Consider the following 21,813-nt stretch of genomic DNA (forward strand, 5'->3'; position numbering starts at 1 on the left):
TTTCTATTAGAATTCTTATGGTTCGATAGAAAGTTAGTACTTCATTCGTATTTATTACATGAGCATACATATATTCTTTATCAACATAATGGTATATTTATTTATGTAACAGGTCCATCAAACATCTAGGAAGATCATTAGTTTAGGACTCTACTTTGTGAAGTTTATGTAAATATTTAACTTAAACAAAAGGGAATTAACGTGTTTATGTAGTATACTTTTGTGTAAACCTTGATGTATTTATAAAAATTCAGTTTAGCATTTATTATTTTAGTTATCTTGTAACCAACCCTTTTGAAATATTTAGAAACACTTATTATGTTGTAAATACTTTCTTTGCATGTTAGTATTCTTTTTCTTTTAAATTTTATGATATGATGTTTGGACTATGTTCATATTGATCTTACTCGTTAGGATATATATATTGTGTGGAATTATGAGGTTTGATATAAGGTCCGGAATTATGGGACTTTGTGATGATGGGTTGATTGAGTAAATTGATAGTAGTCGATAACTTGGGATGTCCTAAATGCAAAAAAAAAAACTCTGCTGAATTTTTGAAAAAAAAAAATCACCCTCAAATAAAGAGGATATGTTGTGATCTTTTAACATTGATTGAGTCGTACAGTTGAACTGTTACAATTTGACTGGTTTTGGTTTTTTTTTTTTTTAAATTCGGTTTGGTTATTTTTTTTATAAAAACCGAACCGAACAAAAAATGATTACCTCTATACTATGCTATGCTAAGTATGAGAATTAAATGACTCGAGACTCAGAGTCCACGCCAGCTAATGAAGAGACGTTTACTATAATTTAATTCAAAAAAAATGACTCCACATCGACTCTAAAAATCAATGCAGATCCTTCATGGACAAGACTTATTAAAGATTTCTTAAATTGTTTGAAAATGACTTCAAACTCTATGCTATCCTAATAAGAGATTGGTAGCCAAAATCATTATATTTTTAGTTTCTAATTATATCTATTAATGAAGTTATTGTATCGTAAAACAATACTAAAATGTTAAAAGTGATTTAATTTGTACCCAAAGAATTTTATAGACATGATTTATTGAGCGACTTAATCATAAAATTTGTATATCCATCAACTCAATTTTAAGTCTATAAATATATTTTTTTTCATGACTTCTACTTTTGAAAAATAAAGTCATAAATACTTCTACGTAATTGTATATTCTCATCTTTTTTTTTTTAAAAGAAGAAGAATATAAAGCATAACCATTTTTACAATTTGTTACTTTGAAAATTTTAATAAAATAGAAGAAATACATTAAATAAAGTCATTTTAATCCTATGATAAATAATAGAATGAGAATAAAAAAAAATTGAGAATAATAAAAAAAGTGGAGTTAGAATTATTTTTAAAAGCTCACCTACTAGCTTAGATTCTTGGTAAAATTGTTCCTTGAGGCATGGAAACCTCTTCGGTTGAGTTAGTATTTGATTATCAACACACTTAATTATTTTTATATTAGTGAATTAATATGAAAAAAAAATAAAAACTTAAACTTTTAAATTAGAATCACTTTTCAATATTTATCAATTGGTTCATTCTCTAGTTTTGAATCTTGCCAACTTCATCTTTTTTTAATTAGAAACTAGATAAATAGCATGTGTTGTACCACCGATCAAGTTAAATTTGTGAGATATTCATGCAATGTCAATATTTTTAAAGGAGTAAGAAAAATTTAGAAATTTAATTACCAAAAAAAATTGACCGTGCAGTTAAAGCAATGACTCGAAAAGCAAAAATAAAATTCCATAAATTGAGTATATCATTCTTATTCTCACATAAATGAATAAATTATGAATGAATAAAAAATTAATCTCAAAGAACTTTTGGTTAACATGCTTAAAGAAATTTAAGACCCTTTTAAAACTCTATCTTACTTAGAAAAAAAAAAAAAAACAAGCTTTTCTAATTGTTTATATAGTAGGAATATAAAAAGTTAAAATTAAATCCAAAACAAAAACCCAAGCTTCTACAGGAAGAGGACCTACTCTAAATGGTCTTTGAGGTTAAGCCAAGTGTGTGCACACAAGACTTACCTCGTGCACAAGCCTCAAGCTTTGAACCTTGTTTAGGCCTTAGTTGAGGCACATGTTTGAGTTTGCCATAAACTAATATTTGTGCTACAAATTTTTTTTTTCCAACCTATTATATGCTTGGATTTAGATTTATAATTCTTTGACCTATAAAGATTTTTTTTTTTCTTTCCTATTCTTTTGTCAAGTCCATGAATTAAAGATTTTGATTAGTTTATTTTGTAATAGTTTCTTAAAACTTAATAATTTTTTGAACTCAAAAAACTTCAATTTAAGCCAAAAATATTAGGTTTTTTGATAATTAAAGCTAATAATAAAGAGAAATTATTATGATAATTATTAAAATTAACTCGATATAAGTTTTGGTTTCAAAATCCTATGTAAAAATGGACTAAAGAATAATGTTTTTTGTTGGTTTTTTGTGGACAGTGTGTAGAAAGAATTTGTAAAACTTTTGACACTTTTCCTCACCTCAATGTTTAGCATAATTTACCCAAAAATACATGTTTGATGAGTTAAGTAACCATATCCGAGCTTCTTCTTCTCTTTTTTGCAAATCTTGCTTTTTTTAATTGATATTTTCTTTGAATGTTTTTTTTTAAATAATTTTTAAATTTATAATTCAATTAATATCCCTCCTTGTGAATAAATAACGAACCCAGACAGATTCCTCTCTAGCTAATTAAGAAACATTTACTACAATTTAAGAGATTAAAAATGACTCCCAAAAAAATCAATGCTTAATAACATGAATGCATGAATATTTAAATTATATATATTTTTAATATATAAAAAATATTAAAAAAGATAATATAAATAAATTTTTTAATAAAAAAATATCTGATCCGCAATAATTGCCGAGTAAAATAGCTAGTTTATAATCTAAAGGATGGACAGCACCAAAAAGTATAGAAAATTCAGACCCAATTTGCAACTTGGTTGAAAAAGATTAAATTGCATGCTATTTTATTATAATTTTCGCACCTGACATCGCGGCGGCCTTAAAAATAATTCTCTTGAATTATTAAAAAAGAACAGATTTCTAGTATCTTGTTCTTTTAGGGGAAATGGTCTTGTCTAAGGAGTCGCCACCTAGTATTATGGTCACTAGGAATCCTAACTGGTCAATAGAGATTCTATGGCTCGGGATTGGTTACGTAAAAGGGAAGATATTATCACCCCTTAAACGTTCTGCCTAAGGCAGACTGCATTGCTGGTTTTGTCTTAAATTGCTAAATATTTATTAGTTTATGCTATGATTATTTGTTTATAATATTCTTGACTCTGGCGCCAGTGAATATTCGAGCTCGAATAATTTCAACTCTGGCGCTGGTAAAAAATCGTAGCTACAAAAAAAATTAGATCAATATTTTTATTCCCTACTCCAACGCCAGTGAATGAATAAATAAAAATAAATTTATTTTTACGCATGCACATATATTTTTTTATTTTTCTAGCTCAATAAAATAAAATACAACGAATAAAAATAATATAAATTTAAACCGGTATTTTTATTCCTGACTCTGGCGTCAGTGAATAAACCAATAAATTTACATTATTTTTATTCATGCATACATATTTTTTTTATTTTTTCTACTTTTTTTTATTTTTCTGTTTTTTCTATTTTTTTATTTTTTTATTTTTTTTGGGCTGGGTCCAGCTCAGCCCATGTGGCTGGGCTGGACCCAGCAGGCCTAGCCGGGTCACAGGCTTGACTCGACTGGCAATTTTTTAGTTTTTCTACAAGAGCATGTAATTAAAATAAACGAAAGGGAAGAGCAACTTACCTGGCGCCTTGAAGATGAGGATGACGGTGATGGAGCGCTGGTCGGGCGACGTTCTCTCCCTTCTAACGCTGACGTTGCACTGGGAGATGAGGATGACGGTGATGGAGGGCTGACCGGGCGACGTTCTATCCCTTCTTTCTCTTTATCTCTTGCTTTCTTCTGCTCTCAGAATTCTCTCCCTCTCTCTCTCTCTATCTGTTTTTCTTTCTCTGTCTAGTCGCCTTTCCCTGGTTTTTCTTCGGGTTCTCTCTGCTCTCTGTATGTCCTTGGTTCCGTGATTCCCCTACTGTGGCCAGAGAATGGCCTTTCCTTACGCGTTCGTGCCTCACGATCGTGAGGCACGAACGCCTCTATTTCTGTGAGATGAAACAGGGGCAGAAAACTTGCTCCCCTCTGTACAGTTTTTGTTCTTGCGTCTTGTTGTGTTCCCGGTGTTACTTCCTCTCTGGAAGCAGAGAAACGGAGACGTGGTGGAGGACTGGTGGGCTAGCTGCTTTCTTCCTCCGCTGCTCGTGGTCTCTCTTCGTGGCCTCCTCTGTTTCTTTGAGAAGAAACAGAGGAACGAAAGTTTTTTTTTATTCTTCCCCCGGTTCTGTGTTTCTCGAGGGGCTTTTCGGTTATGCCTGCCTTTTTCTTCCTCGGTCCTCCCTGGTTTTTCCGCGTCCTTTTCCCCCCAGGGTATCTTTTTTCGCCCCTGATTTCTTCGTTGTTCCTCTGTTTTATAGAGTCTGATCGGTGGTAACGGACGGCATGTAGAGGGACGGCAGCATTAAAACGTCCATAACTAAGGTGAGCGGATGATTACTGCCCATAACTGCTGGAAACGGCCCCGGGTTAAAGACGAGGAAGATGAACAGTGCTCTTTCAAACGACGCTCTTTTGGTGTATGAGATGGCCATTTGCATTTTGGCCCATGAAGTTCCGAAACTTTTATAATTAAGTCTCTAGTTTAAACTGTAATTGCCCCTGAATTCCGGTGCCTTTTACAAGTTAGTCCTTGGACTTTAATCTGCTGCAATTGTGCCCCCAATTAACCCCAAACTTTGTTATTTGTTCAATTAAGTCCCTGATTTCATTAATTTAATTAAATCCAAGTCCAATTAAGTCTAAAACTTATCAATTCTCCAATTAAGCCCCCTAATTTGATTAATTAAATTAATTACAAGCTCAATTAAATCTCAAAACGTATCAATTCTCCAATTAAACCCTTAATTGGATGAATTAAATTAATTTCAAGCTCAATTAAGTCTCAAAACTTATCAATTCTTCAATTAAACCCTTGACTTGATTAATTAAATTAATTCCAAGCTTAATTAGATTAATTCCAAAGTTTAATTAAACCCGAAAACTTCCAATCTTATTGCCCATAGCCCAAATTTTAATTCATTCTTCATTTATTTCATTTTACTTGTTTTTTTCATCATTATTTTTTTAATCCTTTTCAGTAAATAAAATAATAATAATAATTAAAAATAAAATGGTTAAAAATTGGGTTATGACAATAATAAATAGCGAATCCAGACAAATTCCTTGCCGACTAATTATGAAAGCTTTGCTGCAATTTAAGAGATTAAAAATGACTCCAAAAAATCAATGCAGATCCCTCTATAAATAGGAATTCTTAATTAAAGAATTCTTAACTTGTTTGAAATCAACCATTTCAACCCAATAGCTTAAGTTATTAAGTGAGGTCTTAAGATATGTTTTATATTATTTTCTAACACACACCTTTAAGTTAAAGCCTTTTGGATTTGAAACTTGCACAGACCCATACTATCTTATGCTTAATTTTTATCACATAAATGGGGTTGCTGAGATTCGAACTCGTAACTGTTTAGTCATTAAAACTCTGATATCATGTTAAAAAACAATCTCAACCTAAAATCTTAAATTGTTACGTAAGGTCCAAATATATGATTTATATTATTCTCTAACACACCCCTCAAGTGAAAGTCCTTTGAGCTTAAAACTTGCACAGACTCACATTACCTTGTGCTTGATTTTTATCAAATAAATAGAAGTGATGAGATTCGAACTCGTGACCACTTGGTCATCAAAACTCTTATATCATATCAAAGAATCATCTCACCCCAAAGTTTAAGTTGTTAGGTGATATTTCAATATATTATTTATATTATTTTCAAACACTAAGTATGAGAATTAAAATATGACTGTAGACTTAGAGTCCACGCTAGCTAGTTAAGAAATGTTTATTATAATTCAAGTCAATAAAAATGACTCCACATCAACTCTAAAAATCAATTTTGAGAAATTATTATGAACCCTGAGGGGTAGTTCAACTAGTCAGGTCTTGAATTTGCTCCCAAATATTCACGAGTTAGAGTCCTCTCAAGGCCACTGGTGGCTTACATGGTTGTTAACTTCACGACCTGTGAGATTAATCGAAGTGCATACAAGCTAACCCGGACACCTATGTTAATAAAAACAAATTAAGAAATTATTATGGTAATTATTAAAATTAAATCTATATAAATTTTTGTTTCAAAATCCTTAGTAAAAATGGACTGAAGAATAATGTTTTTTACTAATTTTTTCTGGACAGTGTTCAAAAAAATTTAAATTTTTTAATACTCTTTCTCACCTTAATTTTCAGCAAAATTTACTCGGTTTTAAGCTTTGTGTTATTTTTTTAGTTTTTTTTTCTACACAAAAGCTTAGATTCAATGAGAGATATTTGAATACAATTCGTGAGTTTGTTTGATTTTATTTAGGAATGTATTTAAACAATATAATTTTTTATTGAAATCCTAAGAAACTTATCAAAATCAACTTTTTTGCATTTAGTGGAAAGTAATAAAATTTTAAATACAAAAGATTGATCATTCACAACAATAAATTTTTAGATAAATATTTTTTTTAAATATTTTCTACAAGTAAATATCCTATACATGTTTTTATTTAAATACATGCTTAATATGAAAGTTGTATATTGTCTTTTATTGCAATCTTACAATGATATTATTTTGCATGTATATACATTATACTTCTATATTCTCACTATTTAGTCTATTAACGTTGAACAACATTTTTTTTCACGGGTACATTTCTATAAATTTTTGTTTGGTAATTTTCACGAGTCATTAATAACTTTGCTCTGTTTGCGATTATTTTCATCAATAACATGGATCCAAGATTGTTGGAGGCAGCACGGAGAGGAGATGTCATTGAACTACAGGAGCTGCCCGGAGTAAACGATTACCTTCTAGAAAGAAGTTGTCTCAATGACTCCTCCGAGACAATCCTACATATTTCCTGCTTAGCCGGACGAACAGAATTTGTGAAGGAGCTACTGAAGAAGACAGCAGATTTAGCTACAAGGCTCAACCCAGATGGGTTTAGCCCAATACACATAGCTTCTGCAAATGGGTTTGTGGAGATAGTGAGAGAGCTATTGATGGTTAACAGCGAGCTTGGCAGGCTTAAAAGCAGTGATGGTAGAACTTCTCTCCATTGTTAGGAATAGATATAACATATAATTGATTCATAAATGTCATGCTTTTCTTTGATAATCTATGGTAGGATACATAGTTATTTATAGGATATTTAGATTTAGAGTCGAGGACAGGTTCATAGCTAACCTTGCATAAAAAAATAGTAAAAAAAAAACACCTAAAACTTCTTGCAACGAAAGATAAGATGTTGTACAAGAGAGACCGAGGAGAGATCTAGAGAACTCTTCTTACATGACATGAGAAGTGGCTAAAGAGCCATATAAGAAGAAGACAGCAGCCGGACTAAAATACAGTGAGCCAAATATTAAAAGAATTGTTTGGTTAGAGAAATATGGTGGCAACCATGAAAGGAGAAAAATGGCTAGGAACAACCATGTTCATATAGACCATTTTTAAGGAAAGAAAGATTGAAAAGATGGCAATGAGGTGCCATTAGCAAGTCATGACAAGATGGTTTTCAATCAAAATTCAAATTTATGTGAGAGTTTCAAAGTTAAGGAGTGTTGGAAATAATTTTGAAGTTTTTATTTAAAGTAATTTTTAGTTCTTTTAGGTGTGTTCTAGATATATGCATGTAACTATCCAAGATGTATTTATCTTTTAAGTCTTTTGAATTATCCTAGATTATTATAGATAAGTATTGTAAATCTAAGTATAAATCTATATGGACATACTATTTAAAGGAGTAATTAATGTAATACGAATAAGATTTGTATTTCATCATGCTTCCCATGTTCCCATTACTTTTCTCCTTCAAATATGTGGAGTTTTTGGGATGTCTGACCCGTATTTCATATTCATACCAGCTATGTCATGTCGTGTTGATCCAGATGCTTTCGGAGCATCAGAGTTCTGGATTAGTATTATGTTTAATTTTTAAGTAATCTTTGTTTACACAACGGAAAAAGAAGTTTTTACGTAATCTCTTTTCTTTTCTTATGTTACAGACCCTGAAATCACTTCTTGGCGGTCAAGGTATTGACATAGGTACAATCAATGTGAATGTCGTCTACAAGATTGGATTAACTGCTAGGGACATGTTAGATGTCTCACAAAAAATGCAGGCTGACGCTGGTGATTTCATGCTCAGGGAATTGCTTCACGGTGCTGGAGCATTAAGAGCAAGGGAACTTGGAACTGTTGTTGATGTTCAAGTTACTCGTATCTCTAGCACCGTATCAGAATCATTGAGTCAAAATTCAGAGCATTTCTTACTTAAGGTGGTTAAACATTTAAATCCAGTGAAGCACTACAAGAAACTAGCTAAGGAAGTTCAACAGGCTCCCCCAGCAACACAAAACGTATTGTTGGTTGTGGCAGTACTTATTGCAGGTATGGCATACCAAGCCATCTTAAACCCTCCTGCTGGCGTTCGCACCGAAGAACTTGAAGATGGGACGTTTTACTATTATGCTTGGATGGCTTCAGGAAATGGGCGTGAGTTTATTTTCTTCATGGCTTCCAACACTATAGGCTTTGTTGCGTCGATTGTGGTGATCAATTTAATTATTCAGGAGTATCCACTCAAGTCATTACTGGGGCTAGCTTTGCGTTGTATGGTGGCAAATTATATTTCTGGGGTTCTTCTTATTGGTCCGACTAGCGTGTCTATCACCCGTAGCGCGTTATTGGGAATAGTAATTGTAGTATCGGTCGACTTAATTCGCTTCAGCTTCTGGTTACTCAGAAGATGGTCCAAAAAAATAAGAGAACAGATGCTTCATTAGACCGTGGAGCCAGTGCCGGACTTGAGGTGAAAAATGATGCAGCTGAATAACTCTGCTGCCACAGAGTAAGTTTTGTGTTACTCGAATCCTAAACATCCTTGTATGGACTCAAAATCTGCAAGCCCGTTATAAGTATTTGGCAGTTTGTGAACTGATAAAATTTTACTTCCTCGACACAAAATCCGAATGTGGTTGATTGAGCATCTTTCAAATTTTTGAAGAAGAAAGGCACAAAAATTGTATGCTTCATCATGATCTCTCGGTAGGTAGTCCATTACTGACGAAACATAGAGACAACCATGCTATATAGGGAATAACAAACACCTTACGCAACTTGATAAACATGGTATGGGAATTTAAGATGCCATTTGAATTGAATTCTATGGAAAATCTAGATTTTAGAATTCAAGGATCGGTAGTAATGTTCACCAAGAAAAATGAAAATAAAAATCAATACAAAGTAGACATCATCCAGTTGTATCAAATATCAATTTATAAGCAAGAGGTTAACAGAGATACATTGAATGCTTAGAGAACCGGCAATGACAAGAGAAATCTATAAGAATAAGAATTCGGCATGAGGAGAAGCTCTGTGGCACTTAAAACAGGTTTTCAAACATGTTGAACATCAACTCTCCTTTTTCCCCTTCAAAATCCTCTCTTTTGTTGACATCATCAGCTCCATTTCCTTCTCAAACTTCTTAGTAAGCCAGTCTCCATCCATCTCTAAATATTTTGATTACAAATTGAAGTTGCAACCAATAATATTGTGTACTTTGATAGTCTTCAGCTCATGCGACAGACTCCGAAAAGATGCTTTCTGTGATTCCATGTGTGAAGCCAGCTAATCATTGTTGGCAAAGTGGAAAATGAATGTGCACTTGATAATTGGTGCCCTTTTGCCACTTGCCCACTTGCCTTACTCTTGTCTTTTGCAAGGCAAAGGCAAGGATGCAATATGCACCACAAGAAAGAAATAAGAGAGAGCAAGAGGAGAGTGAGAGTGAGAGTGAGAGTGAGAGTGAGAGAGTGAAAGTAATCCCACAAAATTATGAGGTATTTGTGAGAGAGTAAGTGAGGTGTTTTCTCCTAATAATAGAGAGATTTCAGTTGTTCTCCTATTATTAGAGAGAGGTTGTAATTCTCACATTACTTAGTAAAATCCTTCTATACTTGACCGTGAGCGTAGCCTAATTGGGTGAACCACGTAAATTCTTGTGTGTCTCATTTCTCATTTTATCCTATCATTTACCTTTTATCTTGTCGGGTTTGCATGCCAGTATCCTAACACCATGTAATCTCCTTTCTTGAAGAGGAAGCAAACTGTGAAAGCAACAAGTACTTATTACATAAATACTGGAGATTTATGTAGGAAGGAACAACATTTAGATTATGTTTCTCAAGAACATTGGAGATTTATGTAGGAGCATGCATGAAAGTTTTTAGTGGACCGATTTCTTACCTTTGACTTTTTCCAGAGCATTTTTCACCTTGCTCTCGTATCTAGCACAATCCATATGCATTCTCATTTCTATGATCTGAGTAAAATACAATGAAAATTTTCAATACAATTGTGCCATTCTTTCCTTTCAGTTGTAATATGATAGGAGAAAATATTAATAAATAGAAGACTCTTATTAATTAACCTACGGTTATATAATTTCATCCACTACATCTAGACACGCTTACCGCCATTGTAACTTTTGTTGCTGAAGCCTGAATTTGACTGTAAAGAAGAACGATTGAATTGAAGTGTATGATAGTATGAATATGTCTAACACGGTGCTATATATTTATGCTCTCTAGAAATAGAACATGTAATTTGATAAAATAATGGAAATGATTGTACTTGTAACTTATTATATAATTTAATATTGGACCGACTTTCTTTTCATATAATTACTTTGCAAATGGGATGTTGGATCTTGAAGGAAAGACCAACGATAATTAATTAATTATCTAAGAAAATTTGACTCTACCATGTTAAAGAGGACGTCGTCATAGACAAATTCATAATGCAAGGGCGTGCACATAGTTAATCATTCTCCTCTACGAGCATTGACTTTGCAGCCTGGTATTAATAAATATTGACAAAAATAAATAATTACATAATATAGAAGTGCAAAGCAAGTTTACGATTAATATGCTTAAAAGAGTATGATTAACCCATGTCACTTGACCGTTGGTGGAAATTGTAAACTTCACATGATATATAGCGATTCCATTGGATCCTGTTCTTTTCATTCTCTCATGAAGAAGTAATGTCACTGATTTTATTTTATTTTAATTCGAATTAGTGTTTGATTGTTATAGCAATTATTAGTTAAAAAAAAACAATATAAATTATATCTGAAAATTTCCTCTAATTAAATTTATTTAATTTTGTGAGTACTAACAAGATATATATTTAGTGAAAATTTACAAGTTAATATATTTTTTATTTTAATTTTCAATGTTTTTCTTAAAAAACCATAAGCGCATCCAAGTTGTAGAAAAGCATTTATGAATCGGAAAAACAAAACCTAATTACAAAAAATAAAGAAATTAGCATCACACGATAATTAGCAAAAAGATCTTCTTATATGTGTCTAAATATACGAAAACCTTACAGACAATCTTTCTTGTATTTCAGTTTTCACCCAAAATAAAAAAAATTAATCAAAACTAATTCTTAAAAGGAAACGATTTTGGCATCAGGATCAGAATTATGTGCGGCAGAAGGGCACTTGAACATGTTTTCGAAGATATAAATATTTACTCTCTTTTTCTTCCGTTCAAGATTCTCTCTACTGTTGATGTACATATGATTATTTCCTCCAAGAAATAGGTATATTCTTCATCAAGAACTTCATCAGCCCCATTTCCGTCTCAAACTTCTCAGGAAGCCAGTCCTTGGACATCTCTACATAGTTCGGTTCCAAAATCCAATATTACAACCAACAGAACTCATCTGTGGTCTGATTGTCTTTAAGAAGCTGTACCTCGTATATATGTATTGGGGAGAATCTGCACTTGAGATCACCTTAGTCTTCACATGAGATGCACGTAAGGATTTATACACGTTGATGGATGCTTTCTTTAAATCATAAATCCAGGCTATTGAGATATAAATTCATCATTGTATTTGATCATATCAAAATTTGCTACAAAACTCCTTACTCACATATGAAATTCAACTGTTATGAGTCTCTTGTTAACATTTAACAACTTCCATTCAGCATGAGATTTAATTGCATGATCTTATCTTAACAATAACTTGGACAACCCAACACATAACATTGGATCAAATAATTAGTTTTTTTCTTTTTTGGATTCTAAATACTTAATAAGGAAATGAGATTCGTAAAAAACTAATTTGGTCCAACAGTACGCGTTAAGCTATTCAAGTCATTGTTATCGTGTTACCAGTATACCTCAAGTCGTGGCTTTAAGCCTAACTCTTACACTTTACCATACAAAGCGGAGAATTCATGGGAGTACACAATCTTCATAACTATCGTAGGTGTGCGGTGTCCCGACAAAAGCATCCACCCTCAAAATTATTATTTTCTATTGATCTGGCAAATGTGTAGGAAGACAAAGAATTCTTATCTTTTATGAGTGGAAAAATAAAATAGAAGTCGTCACCTAGTATTTTGGTCATTAGAAATCCTAACTGGTCTAAGAGATTGTATATGGAGACTGGTAACATAAATAAAAGATATTAGCATCTCAAATATATCCTATCTAAGAAAGGCTGGATTGTTTTGAGACGGTGGACATGGTCATAATGGTGCGCGAGAGTGCTGCCAATTACTCTCCTAACACAAATTGGTATCACAATAATCCATCTTCAAGATCAAAAGTACCTTCCCACCATGATAACTTTGCTAGGAAGCCTCCATATAAAAATTATGCTATCGAGTCTCCACGAGACTTTCCTCCTCGTCCACCCAATTCCTTCTGGGATAAGTGTGATAACAAAGAGTCGATGAACAACGCCGCATCTCAACCTTCACAACAGCTGCCGCCACTGCCACCAACATTACAAATTCAACCATCTGTAACCCCTGATCATCAGGGAGAAAAACCAGACATATTCTCAACCTTCCGGGATACGCGTAATAACAAAGAGTCGATGAACAACAATGCATCTCAACCTTCAAAACAGCCGCCATCTCAACATTCACAACAGCCGCCATCTCAACCTTCACAACAGCTGCTGCCACTGTCACCAACATCACAAATTCAACCATCTGTAACCCCAGACATATTATCATCTTCACAAACTCAACCTTCTAAAAACAATGGAACGAAAACGTCAACTCATATTTCAGACCCTTCAGCATCTTCGAGTAGTACTGCGGGTTTTCTAATTAGTTTTGGTACCATTACTTCACTTGTTGAAACGACAAAGCCATCATCACTGACGCGGCCGCTAACAGCAGCAACAGCGAAAACTTCTTCACCAGCAACATTGTCTACAACACCTACCAGTCGGCCATCCCAATTGCCTGGTGATACAGCAAATGGTACGATCCCATGTATAAAATCTGAGTTGGTGAAATATCTGAAGTTATCCCCTCTTCATTTACAGCGACTTCAGTTTATACATCATTATCTCTGAACAAAAAATAATTAAATCAAAGCTCGAATTTTAATAACTCTTGGTTTGATGTATGTTAAAAAAAAAAAAAGGAGGAGTTATACATAGATTTATATAAAGTACTACAAAAAGTATACATCTTTTTTTAAAATTTATTTTTATGCGATCATCTCTGTACGTAGTCAGCAAATAGGTTCTTTAATTATTCCTCTTCCTGTTAGTGTTGTTGTTTCTTGAGGTTTTGACTTCTAGGATGCCTTTACTTTATTTATTTTTTTGTATTTTGTGTTTCTATTTTTTAAAATAGAAAATAAAAGTTATCGTTTGGTTTTACATTAAAATTAAAAAAAAAAAAAAAGTGAACCAAACAAGAAACTTGGTTTTTAGGTTAATTTTGGTATAAGGGTAAGAGAGGTTCCCTACTTTCAATTTTCATACCTCATGTTTGGTACAAATTTAGAAAGAGAGAATCATTTTAACGAGGTTATCATTTAACCCTCATTTCGTGGAGGAAAGGTAAGGGGATAAAGAAATTTTGAAGGGGAAAAATTATTTGCTCTGGTATATGTCCCTCCCTTTTTATTCCATTTCTCATTTAAAACCATAAAATATATTTTTAAAATTTTATATAAGTGATTTTAAGTTATTTTTATAATTATATTTAATTTAGATTTTGACTTGATTTATATTAGCATTTACTATTATCCATAAAATAATTTTTCTTAGTTGATTTTAATTTAAATTTAATCGTGTTTACTTTCACATGTTTCGTTTTAATCCAATCAAACTGTTCCGGTCAATAACACATACGTATGAAGCAAATTTAGGTCTATCCTTATCACATACAATACAATTGAAATTAGCAAGTTAATCGATTTTCAATTAAAAATTTCTTCAAATATGATAATTCACTTTTAATTCTTATTCTCTTAACATTTTTTTTTTTCAAATTTTTCTCTTATAGTGGAGCACTTGGAAATAGCTTTTAGTCCTCTTCAGTTTTTTTTAGAAAAATTGAGAAATATAAAATGCCCATTTACAAACAAAAACATTTATAAATCCTAGCAATTTTTGCTAACAAGAATTTGTGTTTTAAACCAAGACCTGATGCATTAGGTTTTGATGGGCGTTGTGTCTGTATTAACTTTCTGCCATTAATCAAACTATTTAATTAATTATATGAAGTGTACTAACTCATCGACGTACTGCAATTACAGGTGATCATGAGTGGAAAAAATGCCGTTCCTGCCTGTCATAACCCAATTTTTGACCATTTTTATTTTAATTATTATTATTATTTTATTTACTAAAAAAACGATAAAAAATGATGATAAAAAAATAATAATAATGATGAAAAAAAACAAGTAAAATGAAATAAATAAAGAATGAATTAAAATTTGGGCTAAGGGCAACATGATTGGAAGTTTTAGGGTTTAATTAAACTTTGGAATTAATCTAATTAAGTTTGGAATTAATTTTTTTTAATCCAATTAAGGGTTTAATTGAAGAATTGATAAATTTTTAGACTTAATTAAGCTTGGAATTAATTTAATTCATCTAATCAAGGGTTTAATTGGAAAATTAATAAGTTTTGAGACTTAATTAAGCTTGAAATTAATTTAATTCAATCCAATCAAGGATTTAATTGGAGAATTGATAAGTTTTGAGACTTAATTAAGCTTGGAATTAATTTAATTCATCCAATCAAGGATTTAATTGGAGAATTGATAAGTTTTGAGACTTAATTAAGCTTGGAATTAATTTAATTAATCCAATTAAGGGTTTAATTGGAGAATTGATAAGTTTTGATACTTAATTGGACTTGGATTTAATTAAATTAATGAAATCAGGGACTTAATTGAAGAAATATTAACGATTGGGGTCCAAATTGCGAAATTAAAATCCAAGGATTACATTGAAAAAGGCGCGCAAATGCAGGGGCTAATTACCGTTTAAACCAGGGGCTTAATTACAAAAGTTTTGAAACTTTGAGGGTCAAAGTAAAAATGGCCACTGCTGTCTCCAAAACGGCGTCGTTTTGAAGACGCTGTTCATCTTCTTCTTTAAACCAGCAACCGTTTTCCACAGTAAAGGAGGCCGAACGTTGCAGCAGTAATGGTCGTCCGTTGGCCTCAGTTATGAGCGTTTAATGGTGGCCGTTCTTCAGCCTACGACCCGTTACCAACCCACCAAGTCCTATATAAACCGAGCTGCACCAAAGAGCAAGGGGTGGATGAGGGAGTTAGAGAGAGAGAGGGACGAACGAAAACTAGAAGAGAGAAACACACATATACCAGCTGAGTTTACAAGCCTTTTTAGAATCCCACACCAGAATCAAACCTTTTTTTCGCCAATACCAGCATAAAACAGCGAACATAGAAACGAACCGAGAGAGAGAGAGACGTTGTTCTAAAAAACAGAGCATATAAAAGACGAAGAAAACTAAGCTGAAACAGAGACGCAGGAAGGGAATATAACAGGGACGACGAGCAGAAGGAATAAAAGGGAATTCGGACCAGAAATATTGCCTTCAGCAACCTCGCGCAAACCATCCGTAAACGCACCAGGTACGTCTTCTGCTCTGTTTCTCCCGCTTTTCTTTACTTCAATCTTGCTGTTTGTTTCTTTTAATTTGATAGCAGGAGCCATGCACGCGTGATTTAGATCACGCGTGCCTTGTATGGCCCAGCCGGGTCACTGGCTTGGGCCAGTGACCGGGTTGGGCCGGCTGGGTCTAGCCCAGCCCATGTGGGCTGAGCTGGGCCCAACCCCCAAAAAAAAATAAAAAATAGGAAAATATAGGAAAAAATAGAAAAAATAAAAAATAGGAGAAATAAAAAATAAAAAATATTTGTATGCATGAATAAAAATAATATAAACTTACTGGTTTATTCACCAACGCCAGAGTCGGGAATAAAATACTGGTTTGAGTTTATCTTATTTTTACTCGTTATCTTTTATTTAGCAAAAAAAAATATATGTGCATGTATAAAAAAAATAAATTTTTTTTTTTTTGCTTATTTATTCACCGACGCCAGAGTCGGGAATAAAATAAAAACACTGATTTTATTTTATTTTATTTTTGTCCTTTTCTATTTAATTATATAAACAAAAAAATAAAAAATATATGTGAATGCGTAAATTCAGTTTATTCATTTGTTTTAGAGCCAGAGTTTAAAAATATTAATCTAAATTTATTTTATTAAACTACGTAATAATTACCAACGCCAGAGTTGGAATTATCCGTAATTAAAAATTCACTGGCGCCAGAGTCAGGAATATTATGAATAAATCGTCAAAACATAAACCAATAAAATTTAGCAATTGAAGACAAAAACAACAATGCAGTTTGCCTTAGGTAGAACGTTTAAGGGGTGATAATATCTTCCCTTTTACGTAACCAGTCCCGAACCGTAGAATCTCTGTTGACCAGTTAGGGTTCCTAGTGACCGTAATACTAGGTGACGACTCCTTAAACAAGACATTTTCCTAAAAAGACCGGATGCCATAAATCTGTTCTTTTTCCATAATTCAAGAGAATTATTATTTTTAGGGTCGCCGCGATGTCGGGTGCGACAGAATGGCGACTCCACTGGGGATCGAAGGACTAAGCTTTGTTTTTTTTGTTTTCTTTTATTGCTAAAATTTTTTTGTTTGTTTTTGTTAGCACTTGTCAAGTTATTTATTTATTTATTGTTTATTATGTGTTTTTGTGTTTTTGTGTATTTTATTTTATTTTATTTTTAATTTTGATTTTTGATTTTTGATTTTTATTTATTTTGTTTTTTACTGTTTTAACACACATAATTATTCACGTTTATCATGCATATATGTTGATATGAATATCATGTGCGCTCATTTTTTTATATATATACGTGTGTGGTACCAATTTTAAGATAAGTGGAGAAGTAACGGCACCCCAATGGCTTTAGCCTGGGTAAGGCTCGCGAAACTATCCAACTCTCGCATGATTTGTTTGCTCGACAGTGGTTGATATGCCAAACTGATTTTACTCAGGGCCTCTATCTTCACGCTGCTTGTAAATCTCATATCAACCTTTCGAGGACGATCACTGAGCATGCGAAAGACCTTTGAGACTAGATAGCAAAACTACCCAGATGCATTTAATGACTAGAACCTATTCTTTAGGTTGGTCCCTATATAATTTCATTGATATGAGCATAACATTTAAGCATTTTCATCACAGGACTTTCGGGTGACATAATGACCGTTATTCGTGAGGTAACCACTGTTGAGTATGGACTCGAATCTGAATCTTTGCAAATGACCGAGGGAGACTGCCCTAGACCAAATGCCGGTGGGACACCGCCACTCAAAGATGTCAGGTGCATAATAAATGACACTAGCAGATTGTTTTCACTCACGAAGTATCAGATAGATGAAGCAGAATTTGCTATGAAGTATGGGAGGATTTTGCACCTTTTGAAAGTGCCAGTTTTACCATCAGCTATAAAAGCCATGATACATTTTTGGGATCCTGATTACCGACGCTTCACTTTCCGAAATGTTGACATGACACCTACCATCGAAGAGTATAGTGTGTTGACTGAATTCCCCGAAGATGCCTACAAAGTGTACTTCCGCCAGAGAATCGACGACACCCATGGATGAGCTTGCAAATTGCTAGGGATCCCTCAACTAATACCGTATAGAGAAAAAGATAACTCTGGGGGTCTTAGATGGAAACGGCTAGAGGAGTTGCTGATTGCTAAAAAAGCTAACCCGGATGCTAAATTAGAGAAACATAGAATATTGGCTTTGGGAATATTTGGTTTGGTTCTATGTCCCTCTACTACGGGAATTATCAGTTTGGAAGCTGCCAATTTGTTTGTGGAATATGAAAAAACAAAGATCAACCCGTGTGCCGCGATTTTGGCGGAAACCTTGCTATCTCTTAGTCATTGCAAGAAAACGGGTAAAGGCTCCATGAGGTGTTGTGTCTCTTTACTATTCATCTGGTTGCTAAGTCATATAGAAACGGAGACACCAATATTCAATAATTTCTGGTGGTTCGACCAAAAGCCACTCGAGTTGTTCGTATCAAAAGAATGGGAGAGCTTTTCGGAAGATGATTGGAGGGTAAAATTGCAAAGGCTTTCATTAAGCATTTTTAATTGGAAAGCTCCTTGGATGAGGAATATGACAAGCTTGATGAGTTGTGGAGAAAAGCCTTGGGTACCATTAATTGGAGTAACGGGATACATCAGTTACGCACCTGCTTTAGTTGCAAGGCAGCTTGGGGGCCATACAAAGTGTTTTCCAAGGACAATTGACATAGCTCAATTTAACCGGGGTCTATAAAGGGGCCGCCATGGAAATGATAGAAAGCATTAAGCAGGATTGGAACTTTTGTTGTTGATAAAGAAAGGAGAATGGATCAAGAAATCCTCAGTTAGTGAAAAGTATCTCGAATGGCGTGACAGAAGAGTCTCTGACATTGTAGAAATTTCAGAATCCGTGGGCACCCGAAGAAAGAGGGTGAGTTGCGAAGAAGAACTAAGAGAGCAAGTAAAATGATTGCAAGCCGAGCTTAAAACAAAGGAGGATTTGAGATTATCATTAGAGCATCAGTTGGCCAAAGAAAAAGCTATGAGGAAATTGGCTAAGGAAGAAAGGGACTCGTTGGGCCGAGATCAGATGAAAGCAATGAACGACTTAGAATCCATAAAAGTCATCAATGAGGAGAAGACGCTTCAGGTGGAGAAGGCCCAGTATTGGGAGGAATTGGCCGTCAAAAATCAAGCTGTGTCAAGCAAGCGTTTAACAGATCTGAAAGAACTCAAGAGCCAGTTAAAAGATGTTGAATTGGAATTGGCTAAATCCAAGAAGATAGTCAAAGCCACGCAGAATTTGAGAACCGAACTCAATAGTAGTAAAATTGAAGCGAAGGCATTGAAGACTAAATTAGCAAAGGGAGAAGCAAAGATCGAACAATTGCTAGAAAGTCAGAAAATGTTGGAGAGTCATGTTCAAATACTAGATACGACTAATAATTCTCTATCCAGAAACAACTTGATCCATACTGAAAGAATAAGGGAGTTTCAAGAGCAAATTGATCGAGCTGCGGCCGAGGCTCATTGGCTAAGAGTAGAGGCTCGTCAAGTTGGAGGGGACATCGCGAGGTATCGAGGGAGCATGAACAACACCGATATGTTTCTAAAAGCTATATCTAATAGAGGCAGTGCCTTTCCCCCTGTAATAGATTAAGATGAATCATTTGTTGTAATGAAAGTTTTATGGGTTAAATAAAAAAAGGCGAAGACCTTTATTTACTTTTATTCAAATAAGTGTATAAGGCAGAAAGCTCAGATGGTAAAAGGTTAAACAGATCTCCTCTCGGCATTGCAATAAGTATCGGATGTAGATCTAACCAAGCATCCGAAGAATAACAGTTGTTATGTCACCCTCCCATGAAAATATCCCTGTCCAATATGTTGCATTCACATTCATGCATTTTTAACATACACTTATGAATTGTCATAATACTGCAACACAGGTGAAATATAGGTCCCCCATTAAAACACACTCATAATACACGGTTGCGGAAAAAATGGAAAATAAAGAAAGAACTCAATTGGATGCCCAACATCAAAAAGGAGTTGAACAGTCTGAAGGAAGATGTCGCTAGGCTTACTAGCCTACTCGAACAAGCTCTGAGATCTAAGTCGGGAGAAGGGACATCCTCTCAACCAACATTTACACTCAGCTACCACCGACGCCCTCCGGTGTTCTTCAACCTACCAAACATGGGGGCAAGTGGATCTTCGCTTGAGCTCAATATGCTACGCATTTCCAGCTCAGCCTATATACCCAATGAGGATTCCTCATGCTGATGAATTAACCTTAGAGGGGTCTCATAAGGACAAAATGATAGGAGCTGAAGGTTTAGAGAAGTGGGCTGCTCTAGAAGAGAGGGTAAGGGCAGTTGAAGGAAATCATTTGTATGACCCGGTGAAAGCTGTCGAAATGTGTTTGGTACCCTAACATAGTCATTCCTAAGAAGTTTAGGGTGCCAGAATTCATCAAAAATACACCGGAACTCAATGTCCAATAACCCACCTTTAAGTCGTATTGCAATAAGATGGCCGAGGTGGTGCAAGATGAGAAATTGTTGATCCATTTCTTCCATGATAGCTTGAGTGATGTCGCGCTCACGTTGGTACATGCGTTTGGACAACACCAAGATAAGGGGATGGGAAAGATCTAGTTTGATGCCTTTATTAAGCAATATAAGTTCAACATAGACATAGCCCTGATAGATCAAGCTTGCATTCATTGGAGAAAGCTTATAAGGAAATCTGTAAGGGAATATGCACAAAGGTGGCGTGAAACGGCAGCACAAGTTATCCGCCACTGTTGGAGAAAGAAATGATCGGTTTATTTTCCAACACCTTCAAAGCTCCATACTTTGAATACTTGGTTGGAAGTTCTGCACAAAGCTTCTCTGATTTGGTTGTTATAGCTGAACGATTTGAACAAGCCATTCGAACGGGTAGGATCACAGACCCTAGTGAAAAAAGGGGTTTTGTTGGACGCAAGAAGGAGGCTGACGTCCACAATGTCGAGGGTGAAGGTAAGGGAAGAAAGCACAATTTCAGGCCAACCATGACCATTCCCCCTACATCTAACATAAATTTCACCTCACCCTATCTAAATAACCCCACAAATAACCCAAGCAACAATACCTACCGCCCAAGAAGAAATTTCTCAGAGGAACAAGTACAACTTCCACCATTGCCTCTAACTCTCGCCGAAATGCATAAAAGGCTTCTGAGCATCGGCCAAATAGCACTTGTTCCTTTACCCCCTTTACAACCACCATTTCCCGCTTGGTATAAACCTGATCAAAAATGTGAATACCATGCTGGAGCCCTTGGTCATAACATTGATGGATGTATTGCATTCAAAAGGAAAATACTCCAACTTATAAAAGTGGGGTGGATTTCCTTTGATGATTCCCCGAATGTGAAATCCAACCCTTTACCAAAACCACGCTTTCAGGAAGTGGGGGGAGTCAATAGCTTGGAGGTGGGAAAAGAGGGTAAAACAATACGGAAAGTCACAAATGGATAGTTTGGTATAAAGATGTTAAAACAAGCTGGGTACCTCAAAATACCAGTCAAATGTGCAAGTTGTTGAAGGCATGAGTGAATA

At 34.3% G+C, this 21,813-nt stretch overlaps 1 protein-coding gene across 1 annotated transcript; it reads left to right on the plus strand.

The window, feature by feature from the left end:
• Positions 1-6,995: 6,995 nt before the first annotated feature.
• LOC118038507 (uncharacterized) lies at positions 6,996-10,127 on the plus strand. Its single transcript, XM_035044884.1, has 3 exons — positions 6,996-7,253; positions 8,274-8,963; positions 9,993-10,127. The coding sequence occupies exons 1-3, from the start codon at positions 6,996-6,998 to the stop codon at positions 10,125-10,127; spliced, it is 1,083 nt and encodes a 360-aa protein (XP_034900775.1).
• The last annotated feature ends 11,686 nt before the right edge of the window (positions 10,128-21,813 follow it).

Source organism: Populus alba, chromosome 19 (assembly GCF_005239225.2).
Source record: "Populus alba chromosome 19, ASM523922v2, whole genome shotgun sequence".
NCBI lineage: Eukaryota > Viridiplantae > Streptophyta > Magnoliopsida > Malpighiales > Salicaceae > Populus > Populus alba.

Coding starts and splice junctions, on each gene's coding strand:
- LOC118038507 (XM_035044884.1), top strand. CDS start 6,996: ATGGATCCAAGATTGTTGGAGGCAGCACGGAGAGGAGATGTCATTGAA. Junction 7,254..8,273: donor CAAATGGGTTTGTGGAGATA/GTGAGAGAGCTA, acceptor CTTATGTTACAG/ACCCTGAAATCACTTCTTGG. Junction 8,964..9,992: donor GTAGCGCGTTATTGGGAATA/GTAATTGTAGTA, acceptor GTCTTTTGCAAG/GCAAAGGCAAGGATGCAATA.